Here is a 14,276-nt window from a genome sequence, read left to right as displayed (position 1 = left end):
ATGCGATTTTATACCAGGCAGGGAGTGTGCAGATCTCACTCGAGTAAAAAAATTAGTTTAAATGGTAGATGTAAAAATGTGTTGCATTTTATTGATTTAGAGAAAGCATAAGATAAAGGAAGTATGTTTGAATTATGGAATATTTTGCATTATATGGAGTTGAAGTTTGTTGAATATGGTAAGTGCAATATGACAGTTGTAAGCATATATATGAATTTAGCAAAAGATTCAGTACCAGAGTAAATTCTGGAGTAAAATAAAAATCTGTGATGGTCCCTTGGTTATTTATGGAAAAGGTATAAGGAATGTTCATATAATAGATGGTAAAACATGTTAGTTAGGAATGCACACTAATGTCTCACTAGTTAGTTAGTTAGGAATGCACACTAATGTCTCACTAAGCTGAGAAGTCTCATGTTGGAAATATTATAAAATGTACAAGCTTTTTTCCCCTGTCCTACTGAGTTCATGTTGTTTCCTGGTAACTGCCCATACAAGTCCCTGCAGGGTTGTTGTGGGGGGTTTTTTTGGGGGGGGGGCAAGATTTTGCAACTATCTCCTTTCTAAGGGCTATGAAAGAGTGACTGGCCAAAAGCCATCATGCGGCTGATAGAACTAGAACTCACAGTCTCCTGATTTTTAACCTCGTGCCTTAGTGTGGATCTGGAAGTAATCTATGAATAAAAGATCAAGGTTATTGTGTTTGGCAGGAAAAGTGAAGTGAGTAACTGTATGTATATATATGTGAGACGGATACAGAAGCCTGATGATGGCAGATGAAATTCTGCCGAAACGTTGCTACAACTTTAAAAGCACAACTACAATGACGTGGGAAAATACCTGAACAAATGCCATACATGTAAGTACCCGCGAAAACTTGAGAAAATATATATATATGTGTGTGTGTGTGTGTGTGTGTATATGTATATGTATATATGTATGTATGGTATTCAGCTTTGTTCGGGTATTTTCCCACATCTTTGTAGTTGTGCTTTTAAAGTTGTAGCAATGTTTCGGCAGAATCTCATCTGCCATCATCAGGCTTCTGTATTGTGTTCGTCTGTGAGTCAGGCACCCACAATTGTTACATGTAAGTACCCGCGAAAACTTAAGAAAACTTAAGAATATGTATGTATGTATGTATGTATGTATGTATGTATGTATACACACACACACACACACATATACATATACACGGTATGCAAACAAAAAAATCTCCACACCACAAGCTAGCCAAACACCTGGACACAAACAGACTCCTCCTGATACCTCCAGCTCAAACACACCCCAACCAGGCACCCAGATAAAACCTAGCTTCCTAATAAATGATAGCCGCCTGTTTACTCGGAGTCAAGCTGTACTAAAAGCCTCCAATACAGGAAACACAATGTTGCCAGCCAATCAAGACAAAAAAAAGGTATAAAACAGACAGAAGATATTAGAAACACCAATCAAGCAGAAGACAGCAAACTCCAAGACCAATAAACACAGACCAAGACTCCCAACCAATCAGGATGAAGAAAAAACTATTCTGGCACAGCAGTAGGCTAGCCCCAAATTTAAAACAGAAACAGCTGTGAAAGTCTGACTCACAGACGAACACAATACAGAAGCCTGATGATGGCAGATGAGATTCTGCCGAAATGTTGCTACAACTTTAAAAGCACAACTATAATGATGTGGGAAAATACCCGAACAAAGCTGAATACCATATATATATATATAATATATACATATACATATGTGTGTGTGTGTGTCTGTGTGTGTACACACACACACACACAGACACAGACACACAGACACACACACGTATACATATACATATATAAAAGAGGAGACTTGTCAAGTTACCACAGCTAATAACATACTGTCCATTTGTGAGCTCTGTGATAAAAGTTGCGGAGGGGAAAGCTACTATATATGGATTTGTCACAACATATAAACACTATGACCACACAGAAGCATACTATTTAATAAGAAAATTAATAAGATTAGGCAACCAGCAGAGTTTATATAATGAGCCTTGATCATATTAAGGCATTTCATGTATTTCACTACATGTCTTCATTAACAAAACAATATAGGCTGCATGTTACAATTACAAGGCTCACAACTGTAATCCCGATAACAACTTACTGTCAAAAGCAAAGCAAGAAATATAGAACTATTAAATCTTAAGGGATCAAGGTCTTATAAAGAAGACATCATATATAATATTCAGATATTTAGTGGAAAGATTTTTAGATTAATATGTGAAATTCGGGTTCCCATCTTCAGCTTTCCTATCCCTGTTCATCATCTCCTTTTAATGACCCCATAATCCCTTGTGGGGTGGAGTCTGGGCAACTGAAGTTGAGTGTTTACTGGCCAGAAGCCCTTCCTGCCACCAGTGCAAAATTTTATTCAGCAGATATATTCTCATTGTGCCCAGAGAGAAATATCTGCCTCTACCTAGGATTGAACCTACAGCCTCCTGATTGTAAGGCGAGAGCTCCACCTCATGCTATGGCACTACTCTTTCCTAGCCCACTATTAGTGTTTGATAAATAGATCTCTACTTTTTTTTAAAGCATCCCCCCCTGCATTTTCTTTCACAGTACTTAATCTTCATTCAAGTGGCTATGTATTTCTTTTTCTCATCTATATTCTCCACCTTTCAATTTCAGATGGATTTCAACTAATTGGAACATTTAATTCCTTGAATGTTAACATACCAACTAACTAGTAATCAAGAACTTTATTTCCCAATCATAAAACAATACTGAAGAGCAATATAAAAATTCATCTGAGATCAATTTAATCAAGTATACAGAAGAAAATTGTAGTTGGATTATTGCTCCATTCAAAATGCATAGTTCTAAAGAACTATAATCTAAAAATATTCTGTAGTTTGGATATACTGAGAAGGTAATATACTAATATACGTTTATAAGCTGCCATCATAACATAGGAAGCAGGATTCTATATTAATAAAAAAATGCATAGAATACACTTGCAAAAGAAATGAAGAGAAAGATTTGAAAAGTAAATGTATTAGTAAAGGAATGCAATTGAGTTGGGAAATGATTACCACATTCTAATACATTAACCTTTTTATATGCTCAAACGTAAATGTAAACACATTAGAGTGGAAGTTTGAACATCATCTTCAAAACTGAGAGACATTAAGAGATTTGTAAAATAAAATGTGAAGTATTCAATATCTGCATTCTTTTTCACCTTTTAGGGACTATAGTGATGTTTATTCTTAAGGGTTAAGGTTACATTTGGTTAAGATTAAATTTAAATGGCCTAAATTTAAATTTAGGAACAAGTTGTTTACTAACAGATTGACTATAAAACTGAGGAAGAATAAAAAACAATGAAGTATTAGGCATCCTTAACTTTTGTGTTTATATATACATACACACACCCATGTAAATTGCAATTGATGTGGTGGATTTCAAATAATCATCAAACCCCAATGTTATTGTCAGTTCCATAATAATTTTTTCTACTTTAAAATATCTGATTTTAATAAAGTCTTTTTTTCTCTCTTCATAGTTCATTATCATTAAAATACCTTTTTCCCTTAAGCTGAAACCTCAAGCTGCCTCACTTCTTTAACAGAATCATTGGATACACATAACATAAGTAATTACATTTACAGCCACCTCCTCCATGCCCCATATTCTCTCTCTCAATCCATTTGTAGGTAAATTCTGAAATCTCTGGGGAGACTTCAGAATCCAGCCAGTAGGATATGCCAGGTGGAGGACTAATTCTATACTGCTGACACATTACTGCAACAAGGACAGTATTCAAATTTTTTACTACCAGTTCTGTGGGCGTGGTTTGGTGGGCATGGCATTGTTTGGTGGGTGTGGCTTGGTGGGTGTGGCATGGCTTGGTGGGCGTGGCAGGGGAAAGATACTGCAAAATCCCATTCCTTCCTCACCCCACTAATCTGCTTTCCAGCTCCATTCTCCTATGCAGGGCAACAAAAGAAGACCCAGCCGATTAGCTGGGACTCGGGAGGCAGAGAAGAGATGGGGGCAGGGCCAGTCAGAGGTGGTATTTGCCAGTTCTCTGAACTACTCAAATTTTCGCTACCAGGTCTCCAGAACTGGACAGAACCTGCTGAACAAGGACCATGTGCCAATTTATGGTGGCTTAAGTGGATGGAAGATGAAAGAGCAGCCCTGCATCAGGGAGAGTGGGTGATGCATTCTACTTACTCTGGATAACATCACCTTGGATTGATCACAATTCAGCAGAAACAAAACCTGACATGTTTTGGCTGTTTCAGGTTTGGGATGAAACAAAATCTGAAACAACCAAAACACAGTAAGTTTTAGTTTTGGCCAAAGCAGAAACAGTTCAGCAGGATTTCTAAACTGCAGTAAGTAATTTGTTTTGACTTTGAAGCATACCTTTAGCTTCTCCTAACATTTAATTGAAATTGTCCTTCCTCTGATTTAGATTAATTTGTCATGCCCTGTATTATAGAATGATAAAAAGCAGCTCTGACCTTCTTCTGGGCGACATCCTTTTAGATATTTGAAAAGTATTATATGGACCCTCTGTCTTTTTTTCTCTTCTCCCAGACAAACATTCTCAGTTGTTTCAATCCCAATTCTGCTTTTCCATTAAAGGATCCCTTTAAGAATCCTTATTACATCCATTCCCCCATGTTAGTTTATTTTTTAATCTCCACAAGATTGCAAATGTGTTTATACAAATGCCTTGTGTGTCTATGTTTCCTTTTATTTTTTTAGTTTTTTATGCTATGTTGACTTTATTTCTATGTTGCATTTTCAGTTATTTTGTTGATTGCTGTAGCACACAGAAGCAAGGGCTGTCTTTTCTTGTGCCTCTTAACCTATAATGAAAGCGAACATTTGACATTGCGATTTGAGGAGTAGGTGCCTTTCAGCATATCCTTAAATATTACCATATAGATGAGCACCTGTTTAGTGGGATTTAGGATCTAGCTCAGTTCCTTCACCGAAACATTTCTACTGTAGAAAGGTATTGAGCAGAATGTTATTAAAAGATTACTTTTATATTTGTTGGTATGTTGTTTTTGATAGTATTGCACTTGATTTGACTTGCTAAGTTTTTATTTTCTTATTGGCAAAGGAGATAAAATGGAAGTAAAATGAAGCCTAGACTAAACATATTTTCTTTCAATATGCTAACTTTATACAACTAGACCTGTTTTTCAGTAACACACATGTAATCTCTGTGGGTAATCAGAAGTGGTAAAATCCAGTAACAACTGTATCACCTGCTATTTTTAACACATTTCAAACCACCCTGAGACTGCAAGAAGCTACAGTGACATTACATATGCATGCATACAAATCTTCCTCATCTTTCAGAACATCTGCTTTTGAAGCTTAAAACAACATAGAATATTATAGAAGTTAAAAATAGATCTAATATGAACTGACCTACCAAATTTTCACCAACAAGTTAGAGAGGACTTGCAGTAATTAATGCTGGGGGATTACTATTCCAATCTGCCCATGTTTTCTAGCCCTTATGAAATCATTGTGAGGATCTGAAGGAATCCAGCCAAGTCAAGAATGCCCATCTCTTACGAAGACTGAGCAAAAACTGGGGATGCTAAGGAGGAGCCTTCAAGGAGGAGTGTCCTCAGAATTCAGCTCAGCCTATCGGATGAGAGAAGGAAGCACCTCCCATGTCTGGATGCTCTGAACAGCTCATCTGGAGAGGGCTGTAACTTCCTCAGAGTCAGAGCATATTCATGCAGACAGTCCTAGAATCAGTCTCCTATGCCCAAAAAACAAAAACCAACTTCCTAAAATCCAGGTGCCAGTCAGAGTCTTAAGCTTTGAATTATAGTGGTGCTTAAAAGTTTCTGAATTTTCAATATTTCTGCATAAATATGGCTTAAAATAAGTCCTAAAATTAGATAGAGAACCCAGTTAAACAAAGGACTCCAAAACATTATATTTGATTACTGATTTATTGAGGGAAATGAGTCAATGCTCCATATCTCTGTGTGGCAAAAGTATGTAATTTTTTTGCTTTCAGTAACTGTTGGGTCCTCCTTGGGCAGCAATAGCTGTATCTAAATGTTTCTGCTAACCATTGATCAGCCCTGCATATTGGTTTGGGATTTTAGCCCATTCCTCCTTACAGAACAACTCAGGGATGTTGGTGGCTTCCTCAGAGGTACTGCCTGCTTCAGGTCCTTCCACAACATTTCTGTAGGATTAAGGTCAGGATTTTGATTTGGCCATTCCAAAATATAACTTTTCTTCAGCTTTAACCATTCTACAATGATACACCTTGTGTGATTTCAATATAGTAATGAATACATTCAATAAACAAGAACGTATTTGTCAATATGAACCGCAGTCTATGTTAGTGTTAAGAGATTTTGTACTTTCTTAGAAAAGATATAAACTTGTTTGAACAGTTATGGCATGGCAAATTCACAACTATAGAATAATAAGTATAGAATAACATATAATATGGCATTTCTTGTTTTAATTTTTTAAAGAAAAATTAAGAGGAGTTAGTGGAAATGTTTAAAAAAAGGAAATAGGATAGCCTGATAGTTCCAGGATGAATTAACTACACGAGGACACAATGCAATCTCAACAGAGGAAATTATTAACCTCAGTATCAAGAATGCAATCCACCACAATATTCAACAGAAGCTAATTCCCCAGCATTGCCTGAATTGCATTTATTCAAACAGTACTGCATATTTTCTTTCTCTGTGGGTTTTCTGTCACATTATCATAGCTTCCTGATTATCTGATCTTACAGAAACAACCAGTGTGACACAACGGATAGACACTGGGTTTCAACATGGAACATTTTAGTTAGTAATTATATTCTATTGTGAATTACTTCACTGGATGCCTTTGGGATCAACGGAGAAAGGTGGGATACAAATGCAGCAAATAAAAGAATCCAGCTTATTAACTACACACAAGTCTGTTAGAAAACTACATTTTTTGAGCAACAGCAGTAAAAACTGATGAAGACACTAATTACATACAGTAGTCTGTCTCGAGTCACTTTTGTCATCTGTTTGTACAATTCAGAAGCAAATGACAATGATCAAACAACTGGGCAGAAACACTTCCCCTGATTAGCCTTAGCAGATGCTGAAACAAACAAAGCCTGTACAAAAAAAAGGTTTTAAGAAGTTGCGAGACAGCATAAATGGCATTGACAATAAAGCAGGATAGAAAATGCAATCTGCCAGAGATACACCAAAAAGACCCATAGGAGATTTTCCAGCTGTAACCGCTCCAAAACACCCCAATTCAAAAACAATACTGGAGACTTGTTCTAAAGATGTCTGATGAAAGGCTGCTGGAACAACAACAGTTCAATTAATCTCCAATTTCTGAGTCTCCCTTTATATTGGTGAATCATAAGGAACCTCATCCAAAGGCTGCTAGATGAAATAGAATGAGCTCCGTTGTAAGCTGTATATAGTACTTTAGGCTGCACTTTTGCATCCTTTTATTATAAGGCAACCAGAAGTTTGAAAAGTCAAAATATTTTTCACAATTCCCCCCAAAAAATTTTTTCAAGAAACAAAATGAAAATCAAGGTTATATTAATAAAGAAGGCAAATGGAATAAATCCATTCACTAAACATGTTGAGAAAAGTTTTTACTTAGACAAAACCAAATGGGCTCTTTTGTGGCCTCCTTGTGTATATATTATTCTGCAATATGAGAAATTATGCCATCAGTATATATTATTCGGATCAATGTTTCTCAACCTTGGCAAGTTTAAGATGTGTGGACTTCAACACTTTTCTGTCTGGAGAGTTCCGAGGGTTGAAGTCCACGCATCTTAAAGTTGCCAAGTTGAGCAACGCTGGTTTAGACATTCAAAGATACAAACCAAAACACCAAATAATTAACAGAATTATTTGAAGAAAAGTTTAGGTTTTTTTGTTTTGTGGTTGATGGGGTTTTTTTTGCTTTCAAATAATATACAGTTACAATATGCAGTATACAATAATATAAATATAAATAATTATAACCAGCAGTAGATCTATTTTCTCAAGTACAGCAGAATTTCAGCATGAAAAACAATGACACAAAACGAATCCAAAGACTGTTCAACATTTGTCTGGTTGGAACTTCAGCACAAAGAAATAATCACTGATATATCATATAGCTCTTTAAAAGAGTTTCCTTAGGAGAGAAGATTTCTAATAAATATACAGGTGTTAATTTCATATTATTAACAGTAAAGGTTTTCTCCCTTTTAACATCTGCAGCTATTTTTTAGTCTTTTCAAATAATAACTATATCAATATTGGCCATTAAAATACTAGGCACAAATCTACTAATTAGAGCTGAAATTCTCTAGGCAGTGTGTAAATACTGTAATCACAGTAGCCTTTAAAAAAAAAATAGGGCAAAGCTATAAAAACTGCAAGCGTACATTAGCAAATTAAATCCATCAGTAATTTCACAGGCCTTAAATTCAGTTTATAGGAAAACTTAGACATTCCTAAAATCAAAAATGTAATTGTTAATTCATAAAACATCATTAATATTACTAGCAGCAAATTCAGAATTCTTACATTTGATATATGAATACAGTACTGAACGCTACAGAATGGCAACAATCTGATTTAGTGATTAAACATAGCTTTGTTACATTGAACAGAATACAGCTCCTATCTTAGTTTAGTTCATTTGTACATCTGTTCATACAGTACCAGTAAACAATACTTTTCACAAGTTGATGTTATCATGAGAATTTAACATTAAAAGCAAATGAGTATCAAAGGAAGCATTCTGGAATGAATTGTTATCCCCAAAGCTTTTAGACATTTCTCATTAAGCAGACTTCCAAGCAAATTTCAAAATATGGCAGCATTTAAGAACCTTTTAAGAGTTTTTTTCTGATGCTATCTTTAAAGTCCCTTGATGGACATCTGGTACCTAGAAGAGGTAGAATCATTTATTTCTAACATTAGCTGCAGAAGTTTTTTGTTGATTTGTTGATACTATTTAACCCTCAAATCATTTCTTCCTAAGATCAAGTAGGGCTCTAAAAATGAGCTACATATCAGGAACATGTTACTGCACTGAGAATCTCAATTGATGCAAGATTTCTTACTCTAGGTAGAAGCTGGCTTTTGACCATTCTCTACAACCACTCCTTAGTCAGCTAGGAAAATGCTATCAAATTACATGCAACAGTGCTTTCCAATATGTAATAATATGTAAAATGAATATATTTCCATTTCTATTTTTAGCATAGAATCCTGCTTTCTTTAGATTAACTTTGCTGATTATTGACTGTAATTAAATAAATTTGAATTTTTGAATGTTGTAGAATTAAACATTAAAGTATATTCTATATTACTAACAAAAATAGAGATTAAAAATGGGGTAAATGCATTTATTGTTAACTGTTAGAAGCCACACACGAAAGATTGGAAACAAGCAATCTCAATATCTTAAGTAGACCCAATTTATATCTTAAAAAGGGTAACAGTCCTCATGCTCTAGTTACCTCCCGTTTGGATTCTATAATGTGCTCTACATGGGACTGTATTTGACGAGTATCCAGAAGCTTCATCCAGTGCAAAATGTAGTGGTGACATGTACAGTTACATGTGTAGGTAGAGTGGTATATATCTTTACTCTGTGAGCTACATAGGTTTCAGTTTGCTTCTGGGTCTAATTCAAGATATTGATTTTTACCTCCATGGCATGGGGCTAGGTTATCTGAAGGACCACCTCTCCCATCTTATCAGGTCTGGTAGAGAGGCCTGCTGTGGGTCCTATCTGCTAGGGAATTGCATTTGGTGGGTCCAAGGAGATGTGCTTTGTCTGCCACAGTGCCTGCCTTGTGGAATCTTCTCCCCTCAAAGGTCCATCCCTCTTAACATTTCACAAGTTCCTCAAGGCCTGACTATGTCACCAGGCCTTGGAGTTCTAGGATTGGGTAGATTTTGTGATGGCTCCCTTACTGTGGTTAATATCATCACCTCCTGTTTTGTATGCCACTTTTTATTTTTAATTGTAAAAATAATTATTTTTATTTCATTAAGTTTTGTATACACTACCCAGAATCACTTTCATGTGAGATGGGCGGTTATATAAATATGATAAATAAATACATTACAACACCTGTGAAGTCATCATATCAACCTCACACTATCTGGGGCTTTTGGACGCCGATTTTAAAAAAGAGAGTGGCTCCTACTTATATATGCAAGATGGGCGGCAAATAAATGCACTAATAAATATAGTTCACCTCTCTTTTTATATGGGAGATTTTCAAGTGCCTGAACTCATTTCAATCATATATATTGGTATATAACTAGATCCCCAAAGTCAATATTTATTTTGTTTATGCTCTTGTTCACTCACCTCTCCATCGCTGTCAGATATGATAATGAATGTATCCGCATAATGTGTTAACTTTGCATTTGAGAGGTCCCTTGGCTCTTCTTCTTCTCCCTGATCTTTGAAATCAGGCTCATTTGCAGTTTTTCGCTTCTTCTTTGGCATCTTTTCCACTGAAACAAAATGGATTAAAGCTTTTTAGTTGGTTTCCTTTCCTTTTGACAGAATGTTGCCTTATTACCTTGAAGTGAAACACCATAGATTCCATTCTAATCATATTGAATGGTGAATTGAGAGCATTAAGAGACACATTCATAAATCCCTACTCATCCAATTAAGGGTACCTTTTAAAGCAGATTAAGGTGGTATAACAAAAACTAATTGCATATTCTAAAGGAAATGGGGGTGGGGGGGAATGGGAAAAGAGCTTAGTTAACCCTTGTGCAAAAGTTATACATTTAATATCAGGAACCAACAGCCGTCCTTCCCAATAAGTTAATTTCTCCAATACTGGTGCAGAACCCACCAAGTGAGGGTAAGGTAACATTCAGTGATCTAGAAGGGAAAACCAATAGATGAGATACAATTGCAGATTTCATATTCAGTTAGGCATAGGATGGGGGTTACATTTTTCAGACCCTGTCATTCATAAGGGCTTGGTACACTGTAGAAATGAGGCAGAGGTGAGAAGAATGGTAAAATGATTAAATGACACTTTGAGGAGGGAAAAGGTCAAGAACACTTGAGTTTCTTTTTTTTTAAATTAAGCTTCTTGCTAAACAATGTACTCATTGTGCCCTCTACTGGACTAAACTACACTAATTCCATAAAAGATACTTTTCAGGTACAACATTCAGAAAACCTTTGACTATTAGCCCTAGACATGCTAAGAGTTAGGAGAAACATAAGGAAGGCAAGTAAAAATGTAAGTAAAACTATTTTTCTTTCCAAACTATACATAGCAATTTTCCAAACTATACATAGCAAAAAACTTATACAAAAAGCTTTATCGATGAAAGCTTTTTGGACTGTGAGACAACTAAGAGAAGAAGGCAACATTGCAAAACCTTTTTTTTCTACAACACAAAAAAACTTTTCTGGCAATCAGTTCAGCATTTGAACTGATCAAAACACATTCTGATAATATGTTTCTCATTTAGAGAGCTTTTACAGAAACAACTTTGTGGTTCATAATCATGTATTCACTTAACAACCATGGTGATTTGCTTAACAACCATAGAGAAATAAATAAATAAATAGTATAATATGGCACAGTATGAAGGAATAGGCTTTATTCTATGACTTTTGTTGACACTGCTATATTGTACAATAATATGTATGTATGTATATATGTATATGTGTACGTATGTATGTGTATATATATGTGTGTGTGTGTGTGTTTTCTTAAGTTTTTGCGGCTACTTACATGTATGGCATTCAGCTTTGTTTGGGTATTTTCCCACGTCATTGTAGTTGTGCTTTTAAAGTTGTAGCAACGTTTCAGCAGAATCTCATCTGCCATCATCAGGCTTCTGTATTGTGTTTGTCTGTGAGTCAGACTTTCACAGCCGTTTCAATTTTAAATTTGGTGCTATCCCACTGCTGTGCCAGAATGGTTTTTTCTTCATCCTGATTGGTTGGGAGTCTTGGTCTAGACTGTTTATTTTTTATATTTTATTTTATACATTACTATTAGTAGTAATCTTCCCTTCCTTTCACTCATCTCCTCCCACTTATGATTATATGACCGTAACTTTGTAGCTTGTATCCTAATGATTTGACTCTTTCCTAGTATGATTAGATTGCTTATTGTACCCTATGACTTAATAATAATAAGGTGTTGTACCTGATGATTCTTGATGAATGTATTTTTTCTTTTATGTACACTGAGATCACATGCACCAAGACAGATTCTTTCTTTATTCTTAATAAAGAATTCTATTCTATTCTAATTCTATTCTAGTCTCCCATTTCCTGATGATAGAATAACTGTAGTGGTGGGAAACTGCTTTGATATGAACTGGCATCAAATAGAAAAATGAGATTTTGCAATATAAAGAACAACAGTACAGTTTTAACTATGATAAGAAAAGGGAACAACAAAGGAGTAAAAAAAAGAAGGAAAGATTACACAAGATAAATTCATGTGGCTGTTATTTTCGCTTAAGGATTTAAAGAAAAGAGAGGTGACTAATGTTGCTTGTCTTGAAACAACTTTTAGGTTAAATGAAAAGCAAGAAAGTTATGAAAAAAAAGAAGCACCAGGCTACAAATAACCAAATCACAGATGGAAAAGGCTAGACTACCCTTGCCTGAGTTCCCGAATTAACTGCTAGCATCAATCCACAAAGCAGATAACAAAAAAAGAAAGTTGAGGAAATTGATTGATGAATGCAACACGTACAATACTGTAGTGGCATCAGAATATTTTTCATCAAATACTATTTATTATGTGATTTTATTATATTTCTTTTCACATAACAAAAATAAAACGTCAATAAGCTTTATATTATATTAGTATGCAATTCGTCTCCATATTTCACAAATTTGATTTTACAAACTAAGACCTGTGTACTTTTGAAGTTACTGTTTAGCTTTTTTTTTTTTTTTTAGGAAATATGAATCAAAGATGCTAAACAGTACAATTTTACATGTTAAGTTATCAATTATGTGTGTGTGTGTGTTATTAAAGCAATAAAACTGAAGTCTGAAAATATATGCATAATTTCCATATGCTTCCCAAACATATATATTGCTATAAATCTATGAATCCAATTACCAGAATTTTTTCAAACCTATTGTTTATATGTTGTTGTTGTTTATTATTGTAACTGCCTGTGTTCTTCAAGATATCAGCTTCCCCCTATTTAACATGGAGATCTGGTTTTAAATTTTTACAGAAGTATTAATTCATTTCAGTGTTCTTACACTAAAATTAAAACAATTCAATGCTGCCCTGAATTTTCTGTAGATTTCCCCCCACCAAATTCTACTTCTTTTTATACCATCCAGAAGCCTGAACTCTCTGGAAAGTTCACAAAATGGATACTTTATTCTAAATTACACCAATAATTTCCATCTGGTGTCTTTATTATTTAATATGCAAAAAATAAAGAGAAAAAAAGAAAAAAGAAAATCTTACAATTATCCTGTATTAATATATTATATTTTATTAATACTTATCACATAAAATTGGGGGGGAAGAGAAAGATTTATTTAACAATAGGAAGAAAAATAGGGAAATCAGTATATACAACTGCTACATGCAGCTCAACCTTTTTTAACAATTGTCTAATCATGATGCACACTAGTAAAATGCTCATTTAAATAGAGAGAGGCTAATTTTTCAGACCACTGTACCGCTGATAAAAATGGATATCTTTCTAATCGTATAGCATACAGGCACTTGTCAGATCCGTGTATCTGTCATTTCTTCAGTGGAAGACGAAAAGGGGGGGGGGGGGAGGCTGATAAAGAAATCCTTTCTTGATGTAACCTGAATATATTTAATCTTATATCGATTTTGTATAACCCACACATGATACGATGGAGGGAGAAAAGCCAGATGGCCAGAACTACCACCTCTGAGAGGCACAACCAGGAGATGAGGTGGTCATAAAAATTCCACAGTGAGATTGTACTTTGGGAATCTCTTGAATAGTTCGTTCTAACAAGAGGGGTGCGGAGGAATTAACATACTGGCTTTTGTTTCACTAAATACACATCGAGATAAGGGGAGGGGTTCTAAACTCCCTTATGTATCCCTGTAGGTCTGAGAGACTTCAGACGCTGCTTTGAACTCCTACAGGAATTGTCTCATCTCAATAAAGAATTCCTTTGCAATACATTTGGATACGTTTTCAGAAGTTCATTCTAGTTGAGTGAATGGGAGAAGTTCTGTAGCCTGACAGTACTATATCT

General features: G+C 35.1%; 1 protein-coding gene across 2 annotated transcripts in view; it reads right to left on the bottom strand.

The window, feature by feature from the left end:
- Positions 1-14,276, bottom strand: part of UIMC1 (ubiquitin interaction motif containing 1) — a 102,916-nt gene that overhangs the window by 64,951 nt on the left and 23,689 nt on the right. For both annotated transcript variants that reach the window (XM_026726476.2, XM_087924189.1), the window contains one exon: positions 10,380-10,528. In XM_026726476.2, coding sequence (XP_026582261.2) covers positions 10,380-10,520 — 141 coding nt within the window. In that variant the 5' untranslated portion in view covers positions 10,521-10,528. The remainder of the gene's footprint in view (positions 1-10,379; positions 10,529-14,276) is intronic.

Source organism: Pseudonaja textilis, chromosome 2, assembly GCF_049901715.1.
Source record: "Pseudonaja textilis isolate UNSWEBS1 chromosome 2, rPseTex1.2, whole genome shotgun sequence".
Classification (NCBI taxonomy): Eukaryota; Metazoa; Chordata; class Lepidosauria; order Squamata; family Elapidae; genus Pseudonaja; species Pseudonaja textilis.
The sequence above is the reverse complement of the archived record's forward strand: the minus strand, read 5'-3'. Positions and strand labels throughout refer to the sequence as shown.